The 24604-nt window shown below is 41.4% G+C and overlaps 2 protein-coding genes across 2 annotated transcripts in view; both read right to left on the bottom strand.

Annotated features, from left to right (window-relative positions):
- Positions 1 to 14359, bottom strand: part of igsf9a (immunoglobulin superfamily, member 9a) — a 43593-nt gene extending 29234 nt beyond the window's left edge. Inside the window, 3 exon segments of the mRNA XM_053411787.1 lie at positions 5292 to 5495; positions 5627 to 5721; positions 14084 to 14359. Of these exon segments, the coding sequence (XP_053267762.1) occupies positions 5292 to 5495; positions 5627 to 5687 (265 nt within the window). The 5' untranslated portion in view covers positions 5688 to 5721; positions 14084 to 14359.
- A 516-nt stretch (positions 14360 to 14875) lies between these two features.
- LOC128425273 (transmembrane protein 230) lies at positions 14876 to 19918 on the bottom strand. Its single transcript, XM_053411817.1, has 4 exons — positions 19787 to 19918; positions 17994 to 18108; positions 17496 to 17618; positions 14876 to 15720 (listed from the first exon to the last, which is right to left on the bottom strand). Exons 2-4 carry the CDS (start codon positions 18093 to 18095, stop codon positions 15580 to 15582), a joined length of 366 nt encoding a protein of 121 aa, XP_053267792.1. The 5' UTR covers positions 18096 to 18108; positions 19787 to 19918; the 3' UTR covers positions 14876 to 15579.
- Between the last annotated feature and the right edge of the window lie 4686 nt (positions 19919 to 24604).

The following is a 24604-nucleotide window of genomic DNA, read 5'->3' as shown; positions in this document are numbered from 1 at the left end:
CCCCACAGAAACGTCCTTAAAAAGTAAAAGATGCTTTGCAGCCGAGTAGATTATTAAGTGTGCGGGTCATTATCTTCTTTAAGATAATTGCTTTCCAAGGATTTTTTTTTTTAGAAATAATCCTCATTCAGCTGAGCCGCTAATTAAAATCCTTTGTGTTAACGTCATTTGAAATGGATCGAGTGGCGTCTCGAGGAGAAAATCACATCTGTGAAAAACACTTTGTTAAACTCATATTTAATCAGTTAGTTCTTTAGTTACTTAAACACGTACTCTGTTCCATCGCGTTTTATAATCTGTAAAACACTTTTTATGTTATTACTGCTTTTGCTAGTTTAAAAAACATTTTTTTTATGTAAAGCACCGTGTAATAATGGAATAAGCTTTAAGCTACTTTTATCTTTACTTTTAACAGATTTTACCACTTAAAGAGAAAACAGAACTTTAGGGAAACTTGTATTTTTACTCGATAAAAGTCATTTTAAGATGATTAAGTCATAAATGAGAAGAATAAAGTTGTAATATTAGGCCACATGTCGTTTTGAAGGGGGGATATCAGAAGATCAGCCTGACACCTTCATTAATATTAGGAATGTGGAGCATCTTAAGTTATACTAAGTTTCACAAATGCTTAAATGCTTATATACAATAAAGGTTACAAGTACAAGTTCGCGTTGGTGCTTTTCTCACCAGTTTGACTTCCTTCTTGGTAAACTACACCTTATTCTGGTAATATTACAAAATGTTCTCTTCATTATGGCCCCAATTCACTACACAAGCCTATGGACTAAGTTTTATTTTCTCTGTTTTATTCAGAGTGAAGGAATTCACCCGAGATATTGATTTTCTTTCCCCTAAAATGGATCTGTAGCATTTTGGGAATTAAGTTTTTAAATGATAAAAGAAACGTCTTCCGGGGAGAGGGGGATCTTCTTTCTGGAAAGTGTCTTGTTTGGTTTGACAGGGCTCCGTATGAAAAATTATCTAATATCAATACCATTTTACTCGACCTGGGCGTTTATGTCCCCGGGAGCGTGATGTTCACGGGCACGGGGCCCAACACGGCCTCAGAGATGTCGTCAGCTCTTGGCAGGCGGCACACAGGCAGTCGGGTTTCATCGAGGAGAAAGAAGCAGCTACAGTTTCACTCCTCGCTGCGTGTTGATCTATTACAGTGTCATCGTTTGAAATTTGAATTGAGAGCTGTGTCGTTGAGGCAGATACTTACAGACATGAGGACTCCCAGTGCAAACCCCCTTGTTTGTGTGCATGTGGAGGAGGAGACATATCGATTGTGTTGGGATTTACACGGAAACATTTAATCTCCACAGCTGTATTTACTTTTTTTTATGCAGTCGGCAGCTGTACGGGTGCGGAGGGATTTTCTATCCTGCGCACAGAGCAGACACTAATCCTCAGATCTTTACTGCTCTATTACAACAAATACATTTAAACCCTTTTAGCTCTCGACGCTCTCCGGGGAGCAATCCGAAAGAAAATCTAATGTATCTCGCACTTTGTGGAGCTACACGCAAGATCAAGCACAAAGACTATTGATGGAGGGCATAGCCGGCAGTCAGAAAAAGATCAATTCTGAAAGTGTATTTCACCCATTTAAGGTGGAAAAGAGGGAAGAACGGTGGAGGGGATTAAAATGAGCAGCGCACATTCACACTCTACGTCCTGAAGACAAACTGTTGAGTCATCCGAGAAGAGGAGGTGAAATCCACACCAGTCGTTCCCTCCCTGTTTCCAGTTTCCCATGCTGCACCTGTTGCTCCCACACCAGCCAGCACCTGAGATAAATCCCGTCCAATCGGCATCCGACTGGACAAAGCAGCTTCTTCTCCTTCAAACCTTTTGTATTTCACAGAGAACAGCAGCTTTCTGTTTGTCACCGGAGACGCATGTGATTAGCAAACCTGTTTTATTTTTAAAAAAGGGGCTTTTCTGTGCAGGATGCTTAACGTTCAGGTGAAGTGAACAGAAACTGTAATTCATGGGACGGAGAGCAGGGGCTAATTTTAGGCCTTTTTTCCCCGGCTTCCTCTGAAAGTAACACACAGTGTAATGAGCTGTGACATCATTGTGTGTTGAGGGATCGTCTTCGGAGTCGGCGACAAAAGGCCACGGTCTTTTATGAGCCCGGGCTGGAATTAAAGTCCGCACCCCTCCCACTAACGATAATTCATCCGCCAAGGTTCACCCTGACTTTACTGCTATGTAAATGTCTGTGTCGTATTTCCTTGCGCGGCCTCGGCGAGGGAGCGGCACCGGAATCAAATGAGAAAGGCCTCCGCTCGGCCGAGAGTAACAACTGGTCCTTCCACAAACAAACAGACACCTCAATGCACTGATTGCAGCTCTTTACTGGTCGTCACTCAACCAATGAATCTGTCATACAAGACATTTTTCTTAGATTTCACCAATAAGTTGAAGTAAAGGATGAGGACGCTAATGTTCTATATTTTACTTTACAATCAACATATTGAATGAAAAGTCAGTTAAAGCTCCAGTGTGGAAGATTTAGGTGAAAGGGATCTGTTGATGGAAACTGAATATATAATAATCCTAGTGATGTTTTCACTGGTGTGTTTCATGTTAGATATGTAGATAATGATCAAAATAATAATAGAAATGAACCAGCGTGGGCTTTAATCAGACAGGAATTAGACAAAACTGTGTGGAAACAACACGTGATATCAAATACCTACTTCACCTGGGTAATAAAGCTCTGTTGTTTTTTGAAATCCATTAAAAACACATCACTGAGTCACCAGCACTTATTATGCTGAGGCTGTGAAAAGTCAGTAACAGACCAAATATGAACTCAGCCCTGGAGAGAATCCACAAAAAAATATGCATAATTTTGCTCTTCTTTGATAAAGTTTGATTAAAATATAAACTAGAGAATTCAACTTTATTTTGAAACGTCTGTTTCTTCAGTCAGAAAAGGGAATAGCAGGAAAGGGCTGGGATTAAATTACGGTTTTGGTCTTTTCATGGGATTCGTCGACAACAAGAAAATGATGGGATAGCACCCTATCATTAAAGAAGCATATTTTCCCATTATGGAAAAAAACATATTGTCTCTGTATTATTGTTAATAGGGCTGCAGCTAATAAATAGTTCCAGTTTTGATGAATCCATCAATCCTCACTTGCTCTTTCCGAGGTCAACGTGAAATTAAAACCTCGTCTATCGGACAGAAATCCTTCTCTGGGAAGCTCGGGGACATTTCTGACACTTTTTTGAGATGTGTGAATCGATCACAGGTGGAGGGAGTCTCTGGGTGGCTACTAGAGGGTCACTGTGGTTAGTCGGCTTTTCAAACATTTATAGTTCTTGTGATTAAACTGTCAACACCCACGTCTGTGGAGACATCACGTTTCCAGTGTGTTGCTGTGGAATCGCTCCTGTCTTACTTTCACAACAAAGCATCATCTTCAAGAAAAGACAGGAAACTAAAATATGTACCAAAGCACTACATTATATTTCTATATTTCCATATTCTCACCCTTTCATTTCCTCAGCTCCCTCGAACAGGATGTCTGGTTCGTCATGTTTAAACACATTTCCCCAAAAATCCACCTGTCAAATTTGATTTCTGCAGAAACTTGTGGAGCAGTAGAATTTTAGACCGTGGGGTTTAAACACCGGTTGGCTGAACAGCACGAGTCTGCAGAGACTGATGCAACAGAGGGTAATAAGGGTTTATGAGGTTAAATCGCTAATTGCTTTAGCAGGAGTTATTAGATGGCATGTTGCTGATATCTATTATCTACCAGCGGCCGAGAGTTAATGACAATATTAACTACTTGGCACTTGGAAGCTCATGAATGTTTAACTGCCCGAATTTTTTTTTTTTTTACTCTTGCAGATTCGATATAGACCGAACCTCGGGCAGAGGAAAAGAAGACGACTCTGGCGGAGAGGAGGAGGATCTGAGCCACGCAGACACGATTCCTTTCTCTTCACATTAGTCCCATTGTTTGTGACTTTAAAGGATAACAGAAGCTACACAGCGGTGTTCTCGGTCCGTTGAGGATCCCTCTCCCCTCAGACTCCCTTTGTTCTCAGTGCTGTGGGCAGAATATGCACAATGGACGATGATGCAACGTGAGAGTTTCAGCTCCTTTAAAAAAAGAAAGAAGTGGCTCCCACTGTGGCCGGTTTGAAAGGCCGTCAAGGTGTGGTGCTGAATAGACTCCCGAGACCCAGATATACTGGTTACATTATTCCAGTGGTGGGAGCTCGGGGCTGGAGCATAATAGCACTCATTATTCATATTTTCAAGCTGGACGAGGGCTGTGGGGACATTGTCCTCAAAACCCACAAAATGTCAACCGCGTACAGGTGCTGAAGTACGAGTCATGGGACCTCACATGTCAGGGGAATTCAACGCCATGTTACCGTGAATGTCTCTGCATGATCTAATGGCAGCTAATGGGACAGTTTGAGAGACGTCTCAATCGAGGCATTGTCATATTCACCAGGTGACGTCCACACAACCACATGCTGGAAGCTTCCGGCCGTCTTTGTGGTTTTGTTTGGGACTTCTACAGTCCCACAGAATATTGTGGAGTAGTGTTAATGTATTTAATTTAAAACACGTGAGCATTTGCTTGGAGATCCAGCTGATATAACCGTCCATTATCTATATCTGCCGTGATTGGAGGGTTTGAGGCTGGAGCCGGTCCCACCTGACATTGGACAAGAGACAAATTGGTTGCCAGTGTGTTTGCGTGGCTGAGACACAGAAAGAAAAAAAAAAAAAAAAACACCATTCACACCCACATTCACATAATCGCCAATTATCCTGAGATGCATGTGTTTGGACTGTGGGAGGAAGCTGCAGCTATGCAGAGAAAAGCCCACGCAGACACATGCAAACACAGACAGGCCATTAGGTTTAGAGTCACAACCTGCTTGCTGTCAGCTGCTGTCCACTGTGCCACAGTGCCGGTATCCATAATAGGGAATTTATTGCTTACCAGCCAAAAACAGATGTTTCTACTGTATGATATGAAATTACTTACTGGTTATAGTGGTCATATAGTCAGGTTTATCCAGCAGGTTAAAATGCCTTAAATGGTAAGAGCAAGGGGGGCAATGCATAAAAATGTACAAATGTTCAAACGCAGTTAAACGGTATCACAGCATATAAAAAGAAGAGCCCAGTTAACAATTCACCACAATTATAATCCACTCAGAGCCGTCAGTGAACAGAAAGGACAATGTGCACATCCCAGTCGTCAGTGGGAGGATGTAATGGGATCGTGGAGGCTCACCCTCATACCGCGGATGGACCCGAGGCACGTAGGATCCAAATTTGATCAGGACGGGGATGTCGAGTCCCTGTCGAACCCACTCCACCACATGCAGGGACGCAGAGGACACGGCGGTCGGGAATGATGGAGGAAAGCTGCACCCGAGCTCCACCTCGCCTCCAGCCTTCCCTCGCACTTCCGGCCTCGCAACTTCAACGCTCCCTGCTGGGGGGGGGGGGGGGATGACAGATTACCTTCAGGTTGCTTACTCTGATGCAAAAATAAGGATTAACATGGATACTGGTGGGTGTGCACAGTGGAGGATATACTCTAAATAAAATAATGGAGATACTTACCAAAGAGGCAGAAAGCTGCCACCACCATAAAAGTCTGCATGTAGGATCCCGCTGGCTCCATATCAGCCGCTCATGCAACCTGCAGCATGTTCAATCTGTTGGCCAAAGACACACAATTGTCACAATCACATTAACTCTCTTGGCCGCACGCAGGACAGCAGCCACATGTGACAGAATTCAAAACTAAAAAGGCAAACGGCAGAGCGGCTGCTTCTGTCATAATTTTACAGATAAGGGGGGGGGGGGTTAATACAGCTTTCCAATAACTGGAATTCGTCCCATATCATTACACAAATGGCCAGAGCCGCCTCTGCTGCCAGAAAGATCCTTGGCCCCTATATCCTTTTCCGAGAGTAAATGTCATAAATGTCACATTAATCTTTGGAGAGTCACGTGTGGAGTGACATCTAAGTGTTTTATTTAGAGCACATCAGTGAAGGCGTTCGGCTGAAGCCGCCAGGAGACGTGGTCCTGGAAGACGGAGATAAGCCGAGCTGACGGGGGGGGGGGCATAAAGGTTACAGCTCGAGGCATCGAGGAGTGCAAAATTAAAATCATGATCCAGACAATGATTGATCTGGATCATTACAATTGTTGTCTTCAGGCGTTTTACTGTAATTCATCTCCAGAAACTGTTGAATAAAATGTTTAACTTTTAAAATGTCTGTGTTGATATCACGTAGGAAATTTATGTTGTGCCCCGTGTTGCCAGATGTGTGATAATTGTCGTATTTGTACGATAACCTCGCCCCCCTGTACGATGTAGGATCAATAATCGGGAGAGGCGGTGGACTAGTGGCAGAAACTTGGACTATGGGCAGAAAAGGTCTCTGGTTCGTCTCTGGTTCGACTCCACGGAGAAACAACAAAAAGACGAACCTCGATTGATCTGTCCAAAAATCCAAGAGGATTCTCCCTACCCTGTCTAGTGCCCCTGAGCAAGGCACCTTACTCCCCCAACATCTGCTCCCCGGGCGCCGTACATGGCTGCTCACTGCTCTGTGTGTCCTGCACCAGATGTGTTAAAAGCAGAGGTTAAATTTTCTAACAATTGCATGACTGTGCCTGTGTTTAGGATAAATAAACGTATCTTAATAATGCATCATGTACGATAATTTGATCATTTTGTGACGCTAAGTAGTATCAGTTATAATCTGGATAGCAAAATATGGATCACGTCTGTTTTACGCGTCTCTTCTCATGTAACGTCTTTCTCAGCCAATCATCACAAGCCTATCACAAGTCCTTCCTGTCTCCTTTTTCACAATAAGAGCCTCGGGCCTTGAAAAGAAACGCTTCGCAATCTCAACACAGTTTTCAAACGTCTGTATTGAGCATCCCATCCCTCCTCTGGTCGCATATGATAATTGTCCTCAAAATAAATTGATTTTAAGCTTAAGATATTTCAACATTTCCCATTTGGAAACGCTGGTTCTGCCCCAGTTGCTGCTATAGGTCAGGTTTGACAGGAAACATACCAGGCCTCATACCAGGTCTATAATAAACACGACCGGCCTCACCTTACTCTCTTTTAAGCCCACATCTCACTGAGCTCATTCACGTCCACTACACCCAGAGAGCAAAGGTTACCCTTATCATCGACTGATACTACAGGCGCGTGCTAAACATGGCTGCTCACCCGCTAAGACAAACACATGGCAGATAAGAGACAGAGATGCTTTCAGTCAAGAGCTTATGTGGGTTAACTTTGGCTGAACCACAGCCATTGTGCCTATAGAAATAGAAATTACTGATTGACACTGTTGAATCTGCTGTGGCACAGTGGGTCTCAGGTTGGATGCTCATCATCCAGGTTTGCTCAGATAAATGTAAAGTTTGCCAACACACAGTTAATTTATTGACGTATCTTTTGTTTCTTGTGCAGATCATCGACAGTTAAATGTTTCAATACTTCTAAACACAAGTCTATTATAAATAACAAGGTAGAGTTTAATGGGTGATGGTCACATTAATGATGTGTGCTTGTCAACACCCCCCTCCCCCCCTCATATCTTCTCTCCCTCCCCATGAGGCTTTTATGAGCATTTTCATTTCATGACGGGGGCAAAGTCTGAACCTGTGAAAAACAATTACACAGGCTGTCAACAGCTTGTTCCAGCAGCACTGCCACGCTGAGGCAAACAGCACTGTGGTGGTGGTTGGAGAACTTCCTATAAATTAACATTGACAATCTCTCCCACACTTGATCGCGATCCACGAACTGAATTGCGATCATTCCTCCCAAATTAGGAAGGTACTATCTAAAGAGTATTGACTTAAACCAGACAATGGGATGAAACGTCTTGACTGATCTTGATACCACAGCTCCACACCACAACCACCTGCTGTGCAGACTGTTTTAGCTTCATTTTAGTATCCTCAGTATCCTCGTTTGGTGTTTTGATCATATTTTACTTATTTCTCTAAGGAATCATTCAATAACAAACTTGTTATGTTTTAGGATGACTCAATATCATCGAACTGTTAGACCTACGAGCTCCAGAGCCACTAAGAGAGGAGACTGAACATTTAGTATCTGTATTGACATCATCTAGGATGATTTATTTCAGTCCTCTCTCATAGACAAACAAATACAGTGGTGGCATAAAAGAGAAAACCTTTAAGCAGCACTCTTTATCTCCACTCAGGTTTCAATGGCTGTTGTTCCCAAATGAAGGTCAAATAAAAGCTCTTAAAGTTTCTATTATACAAGTCTTGGTTTTCCACGAATGTCAAACCGGTGACGGCTGAAGGAGTGAAACCCTCTGAAAGCATTATCCTTACATTCTCTTTGAAAGTGGTTCATTAGATTGTGTTGTGTTACATTTCGGAGCGCTCTCCATTATCCGATAAAAGTTGCTTTGTGAAATACCTGACTCTTTTTTAGCCTGACCACCTCCGCACTGCATCAAGTGCTTTCCTCGCCCCAGCTCCTCTTCCACCAAGCGGCTCACTCGTGTTAAATCATTTTTCAAATATATCAACAAAGAGACCCTGTGATATTAAAAGGTAGACTGAGGCTAAATGTCATGAAATGTCAACGTCTCTGTAATTTTTCAAACTTAAGACAGATGCTTTTTTTTAAATATGTCACAATTCTTTCAGACTTTTGAAAGTAAAAGGACTGCGGCCCTCTTCGGGATCGATTAAAATACAAAGTCCTCTGATTGTTCAACCCTTGCCCAGCAAACACAGATCTTCCACAAAAACCAAAGTGAAAGTCAATTTGAACTCTCAATCTCCAGCACGTCTGCAGTTTGCAGTCTAATGGAACATTAACAGAATTCTATCCCCTGCCCTTCAGCCGTGTGGCTCCGAGCAAAGCAGCACTACACTCAGAGTTTATCCTGAAGTTATTACACTTGAACGAGGCGGTCGAATGTTTGCCGAGGCTGAGCTCGGGCAAACCGAGGTAGAGCTTTACCGCCGCTATTCTGTTGCTTCTCTCCCTCCCACTGTGGCCAGGACAAAAGAGCTGCACACACACTCAGTCTTCCCTCTTTGTCGAACAGATGCTCGCCATCTTCTCCTCATTCTTCATCCGCTGCCTCTTATTAAATCATGAGACGAGCCATGATGAGGACTGAACACCCTGTAATGACATTTACGCTGCTGATTAAAGAAAGAGAGCCGGTCACATCCAGTCTGCTGGGGCTATCCAAATAGAGACGATTATAGATGGATTAAAAAATGATGTTCCCTCGTTTTGGGGCTGTGTTAAGAAAATGCTTATTGGTCTGGCGAGGTAGCTAAGTGAAACAAAATACCAGCTGTGTGGAGGGAAAAGAGAGAGAGCCGGGGCAGCAAGAAGAGCGATGAGAGGCGACAAAAATCTTGTTAAGCTGCGGGACATTTGGTGTCATTAAATCTGGAGCAGGAACTCAGAGAGCAGCTGCCGGAATGAAACGGCCTGCACAGGTGAAACGCTCCACCATGGAAACGCAGATGGTCTCCAGACATTTCCCTCCGACGTATCATTTCCTCCCTCTGACATTGAGGACATGCATAAACATAAGCACATTGGTGACGACGGCACAATCTGGAAAAAAAATGTTTAAGGCTACAAATAAATGAGCCGGTATCGCACCAAAAGAAAGCGCCCTGTCTCCTGCCGATTTATCAGCTGACAGAAATAGGAATGTCAGTGGCGGGCACGCTGCTGGAAGTCAGGGCAGTTGCCGTTTTCATCTACATAAGGAGAGAAATGGGGACCAGCTGATTAATTGCAACCGAGGCCCAGTCACAGATTTATCAGCAGCTCTGCTCTCCCCCTACCCCACCGCACTTTAAACTAAAAAAGATAAAGGGGGCTCCTACATATTAGCTTTCTGTTCAAATTCCATTTCTTTCCCATGGGTATCGCCGTTGTGCATTCGAGTGTGTGTATGTGTGTGTGTGTGTGTGTGTATGCACTCAGAACATGTCCTTGGTCAGTGGGTTAGGCCTGTTTCAAGGCTGTTTGTATCTGCCAGCAAAGCTAAATTGGACATTAACCTCTGATCACAGCGAAAGGGGAAAGAAGACAAACTTCCCAAATGCTCCAAAAGGCACAACATAAAACACACAGTCATGCAGAGCTGCAGGAGAGATGGGTTTCCTGTTTCCAGACAATACAGTACCCTAGGCACACCAATGCATTCTGGGTGATATGCATATGTTAATGTAGAGTAAAGTCAAATTAAGCTGATGTTGTCGATCAACTTCATTGACAAAATAAACACAATAATGCAACATAACGGACGGCAACACCAGGTAATTGTCTGATGTGTTACATTAATGCAGAGCCTCACATTAGAGATGACGGCGGTGTAACCATGTGTCAATACACAATCCATATTATTGATCACTGTGCTGTGCTGTTTATTTTTGAATTTTCATCCTCAGGAAAAAACACACAACATGATTAATTTTCCATGCAAAGCCACGTGTCTATCAGCTGTCAGCGCTAACTGCTCTTAGCTAACAGGTGGAATTAGCATTTCAGTTTTAGTTAGAGATACTCAAATGTTCATGTTGATCTCCTAGTGATGACTCATTGTGTGTTGTTGTACCGCCTCATGTCTGCACATGCATCCTCACTAGATTTGTGAGCATTGAGGCAATAAATCAAAGTTTAATTGCAGCCTATGCAATAGTGATAAGATATTTATAACCTGATAAAGGAACCTGATACATTTGATAACCTGATAAAGGAGCTTTTCCTGAAGGCTTCCAGAAGGGATGTACGTGAGAACACAATGTCCAAGTCAGCTGCTCCCTACATTTTCCAAAAAATTTTCCTGCCAGTCCCCTAGTAAAATGTCAGAGTGAGTCCACGTGAGAATACAGAAGGAAACTGATGAAGATTTACGTGACAAATGCGAAACTGAATAAAAGATGTGGTGCAGTAAACATAGAAAGCAGAGGATGTTGACTTGGAAAGACGACCAGATACCAGAGCTTCCTACACATTGTGTCCCGCCTTGCATCATAAGGCAACGACAGCATAGAGCTGCACCTAGCTCTACAATGGACAGGAAGTCAAAAGTAGACGTCCCTGACTCTATAAAACGTCATCGTCATATTTTCAAGCTGCTTTCATGACATCGACGACACACACTAACCACACACTGTCCGGCCAAACACAAGGTTCTCTCCCAGTCTGCTTGTTTGACTGACAAAAGCTTTCCCTCACAATAGCAGCCGCCCGCCTGGCTCAGTTTGATGTGCACTTAGGAGAAAATAGGACACATTAAAAGCAGAGCAACCAAAAAAAAAAAAATAACAGGAAAAGAAAGAGGTTTAAAATCCATCTCCGCGCTCAGGGTACAAATATTTACAATAATTTTACAAGTATCCAAGAGAAGGAAGAAAAGGAAGGACAAAATGTTTTTGTTGTTCTGTTCCATATACTTCAGTAAGGAAAAGAGAGAACACGCCAGAAGTGAGGTGAGGTCCTAGACTTTGAATTTCGAGTCCTATATAAACATCTAGACAAATAGAACTTTTTTTGCAGCTAGTAAATTAAAACATAAGACTTAACATGAGAACCTGATCATGAAAGATATCATGTCTCCTGCTCTACACTGCCAAACTTTAATAACCTTCTTTCTGCTGACGGATTGTTGCAAGTTGTTGAGTTTTTATATTTTTATATTTTTATATTTGGGCTCAAGACGACATTAAGTTATTTCAATTCAAAAGACCAAGCAATAATGAGTCAATCAGGTCAAGTTTAAAGTTGTCGGATTCGTGACTCATGTCCAAGGTGTGTGACTCCAGTCCTGTTTCCAGTTTCCTCGTTGTGTAACAGAAGCTGTAACTCGATATTCAGATGGTGTAATCCTCCTGTAATGTTCAACCTCTTTGCTTTAAAGGCCCTGAAAAACAATTTTCCCCAATCGGCTATATATGAATGACGGCATTCTTCATTATAGTATTTCAATTCATACATGTTTTTTGTTTTTGTGTCTTTATGTCCTGCGCTCATCTTTCAGTTGATCTACGCAAGATGTCAGCGTACAGACGAGAACACAAAAACAACTTAAAAGAAGCATGCCAGGCCAGTAGGTGGCGATACTGTCTACATCAATGATCTCTCATGTACAAAGGAAGAAAGACAACTTGTAATTGGACCTAGCACTGCGAAACCAAACGTAGATACACAAGTATGCAACTGCTATTGTTGTAGTTTCTGGTTCATGTTCATAACACAAAGCAATATGTGCAAAGCTTCGTTTTACACACAGAACACAGAAACCGGAGTTGTTGAAAACGTGCACTTTAGAGGACGTTTGTTAAAATCTCTGTTCTAGCTTTAAAACACTGATGATTTGTGGATGAGCGGCTCAAACGCTAGTGTTGCTGAACATCTGCATTAGTGTGTAACCGTGTTAGTCATGAGTGACACAGAAGGAACACTTAACATCTGAAGCCAACTTTTCAGGCGTTTTAAAAAAAAAGTAAGAGGGCAGTTTTTTTTACATTACTGCCAATTAGTGTTTTACATTACTCCCCGTGTTGGACTGAGGTTTCCCAGATGATTCATCACAGAGATCATCATGTCTCCTTTCATTTTGTCAAACTCATCCTGCAGCTGTGATTCAGAGCTTCCTCTCGATCTCGACACACAGAGCCATGTGCAGTGAACTGGGATAAAGTGGCAGAATCACTGGTGTGGGCTTAATGGCGGTTTCGCAGGTAATTGTCTGCTCGATGTGAAGTGCTTCTCTTTAATTTAGGGGGTGTCGGGCAAATCCTTGGCTTTCACAAAAAAAGAAAGAACATATATCCACTCAGCTCCCTATGATGCAAAGCTTTATGGGAAATGTAAAACTAAAACATGATTCTTCCCTGAACCACGTCAGGAGGAAGTATGGGGAGAATATCTCTGCTGTAAATCAGTGAGATACAGATGGACTCCGGACTCCAACAGAGCAAGAAGACGACATGTGTTCTGACCCTGGCTCTGAATACTATACGATCGTATAGGTGAGTTATACATGAATTCATATAATAAATAATATGTATCTGAGAGTGTAACGTAGTGAATAGGATACGAAATGAAAGACTCAGCCTCTGCTCCTCTTTGTAGCGCAGACCATTGAAAGAGTATTCAACTCAATTCAAAGAGCATTCATCTGAATGAAAACACCAAGCAATACAAGAAATCAATTCCACTAGTTTCAGTTCACATAGTGTCGGGGGGGGGGGGGGGGTAAAAACAACATCAGATATATGAATCATATACACACAGGCCTGAATAAGATATGGAGGCTTTGAATTAAAGCAGATCGATATGACCAGAAACATAATTAAAACAAATACATTAATTCATAAAAAGTGTTGACTTTAGATACAGATTGTTGCTTCTGAGCAAAGATTTTGTTAGTAACACTTTGAAATTGATATAAAGGATAAGCAAGAGGTATATTATATACACACAGCTGGTTTTCTAATCATGCGATATATTTTTTACGATAGAAAACAACTTTAGAGCAAACTGTAAATCTCTAATCTCGAGTGAAAAGGAGCAGAAAGAAGAATAATCGTATTTAATCTGCTCAAATATAAAGACAGGGTTATGGAATCAATCCAATTCTTTGTAATAGACACTGTATGATATGTGCAGCAGGTTTTTCTTGACTTACAGATTTTAGAAGATATATTGGACTTTATTAAATGTTATTGGGATTATTATCGTTTTACAGCTCCGTCTGAACTGTCCTGAGAAGTTCCAGCTCCACAGACTCACTTCTGTCAGGTTCCCATTTCACATGATTATGAAAAGCTCCCATAGAAACTTCATTATACTGACGTTTAAATGCACGACACAGTTCAGAGGCTTTGGGAAGGAACGTTTCCACAGTGTGAGCTCAGCACATTAACTTCTCATCCTTTCAAAGCTGCAGGAAACTTTTCACAATCATTAACTTCTGACTTTTACAGCTTTTAATTTAATTTTAAAGCTCATCCTACCTGTAGCACAGAGTCAGTTCCTGGATGTTTTAAAATCCAGAGCTCGGTCTTCTCTTAACGCATCCTCCTCGTGTGTGTCTGTCTGTGTGTGTCTGTGTGTGGAGTCCAGAGGAATTGAAACAACTATGGGCCTTGTTCCTTTGTGGAGCTGCTGAAATATGAGCGCCTCTCCCGGTGAAAAGCCCCAGGCAACAGGTGTTCATTTCAGGTACAGGTGAGTGTGAAGTGTCGGTGCGGCCACACGGAGCTCCAGAGTCCCACCTCCCCCAACTTCCTCCCTCCCTCCTCTCCCTCCCTCCCTTCATCCCTCCCCTACCGCTCCAGTTCCTGTTTGTGTTCAAAAGGTCCAAACCACATCAGAGTCCCATCAGCTCTTTAATGTTTGAGCCAATGTAGATTTAATAACAGAGTTTGTTTGTGCAGGCAGAGGATGAAAAGGAGATTTGTTTAATTATTTTTTTTTTTTTTTTTTTTTTGCCTTTAATCCCCCTGATGGATCGGTGGTAGCCACAAGAGGGTGTCCTTTACCTTAACCTGCTGTCTGGCACCAAGCAGAGAGGAAGGGTCACACTACTGTCAAAATAAACTTTTATTAATCAACATATCGAAAAAATATTTACTTTCAGTCTAGCTTTTGGTTAAAGTTTTATTTGTATACAATCATATTTTGCATCTATGTTTTCAAAATGAAGTTATATTATCCATATATGTGTTTAGCCCCTTTTATTGACTTCTTAATAGTTTTATTGTTTTTCAGATAGTTGATATAAACACACACAAGTACATTTGCGATCAAATATCAAATTCCAGCTTTTATTGGATTTTTTTAATCAAGCAAGTGGATGAAAAAAATACATCTTCCTCTGACATTTCAAATCAAATGAAATATACACAACGAGCAATAACACAAACAGTAAGAAAAACTTTTCTCTCAAAAATATACTGTACTTAACGTAAACTTCTTTGGATAGCTCGGCAAATACAATCCTTCAAGGAGAAATACAACCTCCCAAGCTTTTTAATGATACTATACAGAGTACAATCACAAATAAATATTTGTTTAAGATAAACCTTATCAACTGTGCAGTCACGATCACTCCTCCAGGTTGAGGACTTTCTAGCAGTAGTAAGCTGAAGGCATCTGTGTCGACTCAGAATAACGTGTCATCACTGATCCTAGGTTTGTTTTTGTTTCTTGAAAGTGTGAGACCTTTTGAATAACAGTAAAACGTAGCTGCAGCGTTGTGGAGATTCTATTCTCCTGAAGCTCTACAGCCTCTAAGAGAAGCGTGTGCATGGAGGTTGATATAGAGCAGTGAATAAATGAGTTGCAAAAACAGGTCAAATCAATTGTCTGTGCAACCAGACACAAACCCTGTGTCTTTTTTTCATCTTGCTACATACATTCAGAAACAAGTAAACAGCAGGCAACAGTCTCAGGATGCAGTTTGACCAACGGGGGGAGATTCTCCACCAATGAGCGGCCGTCGTTTGGCTCAGTCCCCGAAATCCGGAATGTCGTCGTATGAGTAACCCCGGTATCCTTTGGCAGCGTAGTAGGCAATTCTCAAATGGTAAAATCCAGGGAGGAAGACGAGCAGCCCGATGATGATGACAGGAATGGTGCGGTCAGGATGCTGAAGACAAAGAAGAGCAGGAGATTGTCAGGTGTGTGTGTGTGTGTGTGTGTGACTCACTATGTAGTCACTAGTATGTCCTTTCATCGTGTGCTCAACAAAGACATGAAACACTGAGGAGTGGACACGGTAATGAGATGCTGGAGGAAGTGTAATGAACTCAGCGGGCTTTAACACACTTATCTCCACATCGCCCGTGAGCACGACACATAAATCCTGGGAAGGAAAAGGGCGAGCAGGAGGCGCACAGACAGGATGACTTCATCTGTCTTAGATCTGCCTCCATGTAAATCATCAGTCATTTCACACACACACACACACACACACACACACACACACACACACACACACAGCAGCTCAACACTAAGGTGATGTGTGTATCTCCACCAGCAGATGGCAGCCTTGTGCACCGAGTTACTTCAGCCCCTGGAGGAACCATGGCAACGAGCCTCATATTCATGAAGCTTTAAGGCCACTAGTTAAGTGTCATGTGATCTATCAATCAAAAGTTTTAGAAGATTTTTCAAGTGTTTATCAAAAAGTTAAGCAGTCCAAGTCCAGTGAAAAAACTTAAATGGTAAAAAACAAAGAGGTAAAAGGCCCAAATAAAAAATGAAGGGCTTCAGAATTTGAAAAATCATGTAAATCTCATATGAAACAGGATCATAGTAGAGTTCACCTGCAGCAATGGAAGTTAATAAAGCCTTGAAAATTAATGCAGAATATTTCTTTGATCACAATCATATATTTATTCTAATTGAGGGAAAACTGACCCCCTGATTCTCAAAATACAATTATTTACTATGCGGCTTGTTATTAGCATACATTAATAAGTAGAGTGAAAGGTTAATTAGTTTCTATCTTTATATGCAGACACTGCTTGTGTCCCATTTCTTCACCATGCTTTGCTGGAGGCCTGTGTAATCTGTGGTATTAGATATGCCTCTTTAACCCACGTGGGCTAACTGGCAACCAGACGGCTCAGATACGCTGAAGCTGCCTTGATGTCAGATCAAATTTTCAGCAAACACAATCCGCAGACTGCGAAAAACGTTCCCATTAACCTCCTACTGATAATTACAAATATAATATGTGATGGCTCTGTCGTCTCCCACATGGAGTGTGAGATCTGAGAAGCAGAAGGCACCGCGGGGAATCCGCCGAAGTTGACTCTCCAGAGGTATGAAATATCAAAATCATTATAATCAAAACACCGCAGTGTGGCGGAAAACTGTGAGTAAAGCAATAAAATGTCATGATGACTGTTTAATTACAGCCATTTAAAAACAAGATTAACTGCAGTCTGAGTGTTTTAATTAATGCTGCAGCTGAATATTCGACAGCTGTGTTTGGTTCTCTGTCAAAAAATTAGAGCTGGATATCAAACCACTGCAGCAGTGAGTGCAGAAGACTGTCAAACAGCAAAACATGGATATTAAGTTACTTTTGTTTTTGTTCTTCTTCTTCTATGATTAAATAGTTACGGATTTAAAGTTCCAGAGTGGCTCCAGCTGCAGAAAGGGAATATAATGTTCATAAAAATATGTAGAAGCACGAACCATGTTTTTGTGTTATCTGAAGCCAACCGTAGCTTCTCCTACGTGGTTGGAACACAGACTGTTAATAAAGCTGGACTTCTTCCCACTATTCATATGTGGCCCGGCCCGGCATTTTCTGCAGTTTAAGACGCATTAGATATGCTGCTGTCGGGACATCTTTAAACCACATTCCATTAAAATCAACTCTGAGATGAAAGATGTTGTGGCCCAACTCACCTCCACCTTTATGGTTCCTGACAGAAGAAGGGCCCCGAAGATAATGAGCAGGGAGCCGATCAGAAAGAGGAATATTGCGAGGGCGATCGCCTTGTATGGGACCTTCGGCGGGCTTTTCTTAAACTGGAAAAAATGTGTTTATAGTCAGTAGCTGATATAACTGGTATAAAGATTGTGCTCACAAACAAGAAGCATCACTTTTATAATTAATATCAAAGTGAAAGAAGATTAGCGTTAAACAGAAATAGATCTTAAACTGGAGCTGCTTCTTTCGCAGGCGGTTAGTCATGTGTCCTCTGCTTCAACCACAAGATGCTTTGGCACAAGAAGCTTTGGCTCATAACCAGGAAGTCATTAATACGGATTTATTTCAAATCCATCGCTTGTGGCCTGGTAATCACTTGGTAATTACCAGGCTGGTGTAACAATAACAATAATTACCACCACCACAGAGCCGCATGACACATGTCAGGGTTTTTAGAGGAACTGGTCCCTTACCTGTAAGTCTATGTAACCGTCCTCATCAGCCGCCAGCCGCGAATACTTGACCTTGGCGTTGGAAACTGCAGAGCCCAACATGTTGATTCTAGCTGCCTTCATTTTAACATAGGAGCTGTTTGGACAGAGAGACACAATCATCACGATCCCGTCACATTCATTTCTTTACTACTTATTTATGTACTTATTTCTCGTTTGTATTCCACGGAAGCCATTCAGCGATATTAGAGACAATTTACTCATAAATAGGACAAATTGTCATTCCTCCATTACTCCATAAGATCCACCCACAAGCAGAAAAGGAAACAAGAAAAATACAACATCGCTGATCTGCCCTTCAGGGACGTGAGACCTAAGGTTTTGTTTATATTGGCAGGTTTTGGCTCCGTGCATCCTTGCTCTTAAGCCGCCCCTGTGGGGAACTAAACCCATGAATACAGACTGTTGTTCCTGCTTAAACAAAGCACCCAGGAGCGTTAAGAAACTGTTATTTAGCTGGCAGCTGTCACGTCAACCCACCACGAGCCCCCGCGATGCCGAGAGCCCAGTTGGTGCAGAGCTGCATCAAGGGAATAAAGCATATTTAGCAAAGTAGAGGGAGGAAATGTGTTGATGTGACCTGAAAATTAATAATGTGCAGTTTTACGAGAGGGCTGTACACATGGAGCTTTTCAATAACATCCGCCTGGATTGGTTTCAGCTGGAGAGTGAACTGAACTTTTAGTCCAAAATGAAATTGTCAGGGTGGTGTCAACTTTTTAGAATCCTTTTAGGTTTGGTGTCTCACATGTTGAATAAAGCAAGTAATTCTCTTCTCTTTACCACCTGGTTGTAATTTTTTACAATGCATACTTTACATTTTAATCTAAACTATAATATTAAACACTATGTGTACTGCACTTTACTTTAACAAAGTTCTAAAGCACTTAAAAATGGAAAGTAACTATTTAGATCCCTTTAAAACATTTCATATACTTTTTATATTGTTTGTATGTGTCGCAGGATGCTTTTTTCTTATAAAATACAATAGTATTCATGTTTTAATTACTCCTGTTATTAGTAGTAGTATTGACTGGTACTTTGATTTTGAAGTATTATTTTCACTGCTGCGTAACTTGATTTATTATTTCATTTTCATTTCTACTGGTTCTGCATTAGTCTGTATTCACTTTATGTTTTTCTTTCAATGTCCACTTATATGTTAGACTTAATTCTCTATGGTTTTACTCACGTATTCTACTTTATTATCTATTGTTGTATAATCTTAGCACCATAATTTCCTTTGGGGAAGAATAAAGTCTTATCTTGATTATTTAGTTCACCACTGAATGTTTGTTATTGACATGTATAGTGTATGAGCGTATTGTTGTTATAATGCAGATCCATGTATTTAAGGTGAATAAGCTCCAGTATGAAAACTGAACCATATGTCCCCATGAAGTTATAAACTATAAAACACTGACTTTAGGGAATGGACGTGTAAACTAAATGAAAACGATCGATCCTGCACTTTAACCTTTCACCTGAATCCCGACCTGGGCTCAGGCTAATTACCGGAAGCAGACAGCTCGCTGCAGTACTGACCTTGTGCACATGACGTGTTCACGGTCTGAATCACAGACTGTAAACACAAACAGCTGACGTGATGAGTTACCTAGCTAATTAGCTTGTAGCATTAGCTTGTCACAAGTTGCGCTAGCGAGCTCTTGTGACGTGGACACGCAGATTTGACTGACACTCGTCTGTTCTGCTCGTCGCGTTCTGACCCGAGTGTGAGATTGTAAACAATGTACCTGTTGTTGTTGTTGTGCAGCGCGGAGAAGACGCGTCAGTTCTCCTCCTCGTCCGAGACGTTTCTCTTCCATGGAACATCTGCGTCAACTTCCTTGTTTTGCTCCAGTTGACGCATGCGCACTGAGCTCCTGTCCCCTGTGGTCCAGTCTATGTGCTGGACACTGGCCATGTTTGTCCAGGTGATGGTGCAGACTAATCCCTGGTAGCTACTGTTCACAGGTGGAGGGAGAAGAGATGAACCCACACTCATGTAGATACATGTAAATACATTAATAATTAAGTTTAATCACTTACAGTTAATAATAAGATAATGATCAGGAATGAAAAGTCATATTGAATGTGTTGAAATTCAATAAAAGATAATTATTCATAACTCTATAGAGTATATTTAAAAAAAATAGGTTTTCAATCATGTGTATACATTTTGCTGGGAAGCTCCATTCTCATGTAGAAAAATCTAAATCAACTCATAGTTGTAGTTATCAATCAATAACTACGCATATAAGTGTGCAACATATTCATATTCGTACTCCAAAAATAGTACACAGTACAACATAGTCATAAGGCACATAAGGTGGATAGGATGAGAGTATTTCAGAGTATTTCTAAGGTAGAAGAAATTGTATGTTTTCATGATACAAAGATAAAGATGATTATTGTCACATATCTTCGTAGATATGTTCAATAGATAGAGTTTTCAAGTACTAAAAATAATAACAATGATCATGATGAGAAGAAGAAGAAGAAGAAGAAGAAGAAGGAGAAGAAGAAGAAGAAGAAGAAGAAGAAGACTTTTAATAAAGTCAAAAATGTTGTACAATAATAATAAGACTAATAACACATAAATTATAAAATAATAAAATAGGAATCCTCCCCAACAAGACATTCGAATTCTGGAAAATACGCAGGAATATAAAACAAGGTGTAAAGAGGAGTAAAATAAATAATGGGGAAACTAAGTAAAGAAAGAAACCATCCGTTAATAACCTGTTAGATTATGTGTCTATAGAAACTCTGCCATCTCATTCCTCTCCACAGTTCATCATTGTGTGTCCTTATCGGGTGAAGGTAAATTTCCATAAAGCAATAATCTTTTCTTGAAGAATCCTCTGCTTTTGATGAGCCTCAGCTCCGTGAATCAATATCAATCTGATTTGTCGTACACAGACATTTACAGTGAAAGTGCTACAGACACTTGTCAAACTTGTCTTGGAGATATGCAAAGAGTTCAGATCAAATCACATCAACTGAGGACAAATGTCAGTAACGATTGGTTCTTGGCTGAAACAGCCTGTGCAGACTGTCGATAGCATTATCCAGCCTCCTCCAGGCGGCTCTCCCTCTATCAGTGGGAGTCAGAATCTGATAGGAAGAGGAAGAGAGTTCACACAGTTCACACAGTTCACAAACCCCTGATACATTTATTAATAATGAATCCTGCAGACGAGTCACAAAGCTGCACCTCAGAGAGCCGGGATTCTGCAGGTGCAGCATCATCTGTTATGACCTTACATTAATACATATTTATAACGTTCAGGGAATAATCTATAATTTGTAAATATGATAACAAGGTTTAGTCTACTTGCTGGCAGCCGTCTTTTTCTAATATCAACAAGTGTATGAGCTAAATGCTCAGATAAGGATTTCACTGAATTCATTTCTGCAGGTCAATTTGTAGTGTTCTCTATCTTAGATTTGTGTGTCCTCAAGCAATTATTGGATATATATATATATTTCCATCGATTCTATGTTTTCTTGAATGTCTTGTTCGAGTATCTCTCTAGCATCAGTTTGCCCTGGTTGCCGAACCCTTGACGCAGACCTCAGAGCCGGTGTATTAACTCTTAATCCTGAGGCCGGCTGGTAGCATTAAGGAGTCTTACCTAAGGTCCCCACACCGGACTCACCACGCTCTGACCGGTATCTGACCAGACCTGAGCTGCTCCTATAGGAATGCTCTCTCCTGGACAGAGACCTGGATGTTGTTCCTCATGTCTGCTGGAGCCGCTCCCTGGGGATGGATGCAGCAACTGGGGTTACTTGAATAGTGTCATTGCTTTAATAGTTCTATTAATTCCATGTTCTCCGCCTTAGTACTTCTCCGTCTTGTTCTAGTAGCCAACTTCTCATCAGGTTGCCCTCGCTCCTCAACCCCTGATGCAGAACTTGTCTACTTGAGCGACCAGGGACTTATTTATATTTGCTCCCATGTCTGAGGTGATCTGGTAACATTAATGGTCTCCTGTAACCAAAATCAGTGACGTTACCCACTGAGCTTTCCAGCTGCCTACGATGATGTGTGATCCAACAGTTTGAGCCTGTGTTCACATATGATATATCTCTGAAACATAAATACAACACGGTTAAAAAATACTTTACTTACAGTACAACATTACAAATACGAATAGAACTTGGCAGCATAAGAGAGAAAGCTGCTGGAGAAAGCCCTTCATCATTACCATCCATCAGTAATGGAAATGAGAACAGCGCATATTCCAGATGACATATCAGTAACTCCCCTTTCTGTACATAACAAATCAAACAATTTAACTCCCCTCAAATGAAGACTATTAAAATTCAGAACCTCCTCACCACTTACCAGAGAAAGCTTTTCCGTGCAGCAAGTATTTAAATGAAACATCCGACAGCTCCAAACCTACGCTGTCACTCAACGGCCACACTGGTACATTTAATATAACAGATGCGATCAAATGCACAAGAAGCCTTGAGGCTCAGAGTCCACATGCAGCGCACCATCCATCAACGTCCTCGTGGCACTTTAATAACACAAAAACCTCTTTTCAGTCTCTGGTCATCTGAAAGTACAGAAAAGTTACTGCTGAAAATACGAGAATCGATGCCAAGATGCTTCTGCTAAAACGGGAAATACTTCACGGCCTCCAGCGTCCTATCCTTTATATTCACAGGAGGTGAGCTCCTGCTGCTGCTCCAGTGGTCGAAAAGAAAATACAACCTCCTGAGACGAATACGGGGCTTCACCTGTTGTGGCAGAGCTGGCAGGACGTCCAGCTCTCCTTGGCAGGCTCACAATGCATCAACTGCTGCATTGTATAGTTTGATTCTGTGTGTGTGTTTGTATGTGGGTGTGTGTGTGTGTGTGTGTGTGTGTGTGTGTGTGTGTGTGTGTGTGTGTGTGATCACATTTCAACAATGCATGGAAGGATTTCAAGGAAACTTGGAAGGAATATAACCTTGGAGCGTATCTCCCTACTGTTTGGAGCTGAACTGCCAAAGGTCAAAAGTCAAGGCAAACAAAGATATGGAAGGAAATATCACATTTTCGCAGATTTTTTGAAAATAACAGAAGGAGAATATAGAGTGGATATTGTTCAGAAAAATAATTCCCCATCATATGATGTCATATGATAAATTCAACGCATATAAGCGCCATATTGAAGGAAAAAATATTCTGAGATTTAATGAATATGTCAAAGTATTACGAGAATAGAGTCGTTATTGTATCACAACGTAAAATATGATAGGAATGATGTCATCATATAGCGTAGTGATGCCTTAACTTTTGCAACCAATAACATAACTGAGCTACACGATTAACCAGTCATTAGCCATCATATGATATAATCAATATCATGATGATTTAGTTTTGAGATGGTTATGTTGGAATAGGAAAAAGTCAAGCCAAGTTTATTTACAAAACACATTTTAAACTAATATAAAATGATGAAATAAGATAAAAGGCTAAAGGGTGAATAAAAAGTCTACCCTTCAAAAAGCAGTGTTGCCTGGTTGGAGTCTGTACAGCTTGTGCAGCGTGTGTCTCCTCCTCTGATGCTTTTCATTTTTTCCAGTTTTGTCTCATTACCTCCTATCATGGCCCAGCCTTGGTAACCTCGCCTTAAAGAGAAAATCATTGACTGGCACCGCGCAGCAACACACCTCACAGTCTCTCAATCAGAAATGATGTGCTCCAGGTAGCACCAGGGAGCAGCTCCCACAGCGAGTCTCAAGTTTCCCCACCAACATTCCCATTACAAACCCTGTCTCCAAGAAATTGCCCTCAGAGACCACAGTTTGCTACACAAACATATTGAGTGGGGGATACAGTCCCTCACTGGATTCTGTTCAGAGGCTACACTGAATTTATTCACTGTCAAACCAGAGAGAAATCCTTCTGAGCGCCAGGACATAACCATACTGTAGAAAAGGCCAAATAATGCACCAAATTGCACTAATTCGTGAAAACAAATCCCCTAAAAATACCTAATTTGTCCATTAAGATCCATGATTCCACCACAACACAACAGTTGTTATTGCAGGACTCAAGTCAGTCCCAAAAGGAACAATAATTACCTGCAGCAAACAGATTTATTCGATGCTCCAAAACTTTTAAATGTACAAACTGAACCAGTTTGTTTGGTTTGTTTTCTCAGCAACTCTAGCAAAGTCCACGTCAATATCCTGACGCCACAGGGCCTGTCTTTCCATTTCAATTCCACTAAAGTTTTTTCCACTTTCTCCCTCTTCTTGACTTGAAGAATCCATCGTGTGTCTCTGTCAGAAACCCACAGGCTTTATAAGTTAATGAAACAAAAGCGCTCATCTCAAATTCCATTTCCCCATCTCTAAGTGCTCGGCCTGATTAATTGGAGCCACCTTATCTTTTATCCCAAACAAGCCCCTGGTATCACAGGCATCCTCCAGCCTCCTCTAGCAGAGCCCTACACAGCACGGGGGAATTAGATTAACATTGACATCGCTCTCTTTGAAACGCCTTCATCGTTGTGTCCTCACAGTGAAGGGAAGCAGAGTGTCATACACCTGGTGGCTGTAGTGTC

This window comes from Pleuronectes platessa, chromosome 19 (assembly GCF_947347685.1).
Source record: "Pleuronectes platessa chromosome 19, fPlePla1.1, whole genome shotgun sequence".
NCBI lineage: Eukaryota > Metazoa > Chordata > Actinopteri > Pleuronectiformes > Pleuronectidae > Pleuronectes > Pleuronectes platessa.
The sequence above is the reverse complement of the archived record's forward strand: the minus strand, read 5'-3'. Positions and strand labels throughout refer to the sequence as shown.

What these genes read in the sequence shown, in the direction of transcription:
- LOC128425273 (XM_053411817.1), bottom strand. Translation starts at nt 18,095, where the DNA reads ATGAAGGCAGCTAGAATCAACATGTTGGGCTCTGCAGTTTCCAACGCC. An exon ending in ACGGTTACATAGACTTACAG is followed by an intron (nt 17,619 to 17,993) that starts GTAAGGGACCAG and finishes CATTTTTTCCAG; the next exon opens with TTTAAGAAAAGCCCGCCGAA. An exon ending in CAGGAACCATAAAGGTGGAG is followed by an intron (nt 15,721 to 17,495) that starts GTGAGTTGGGCC and finishes CTTTGTCTTCAG; the next exon opens with CATCCTGACCGCACCATTCC.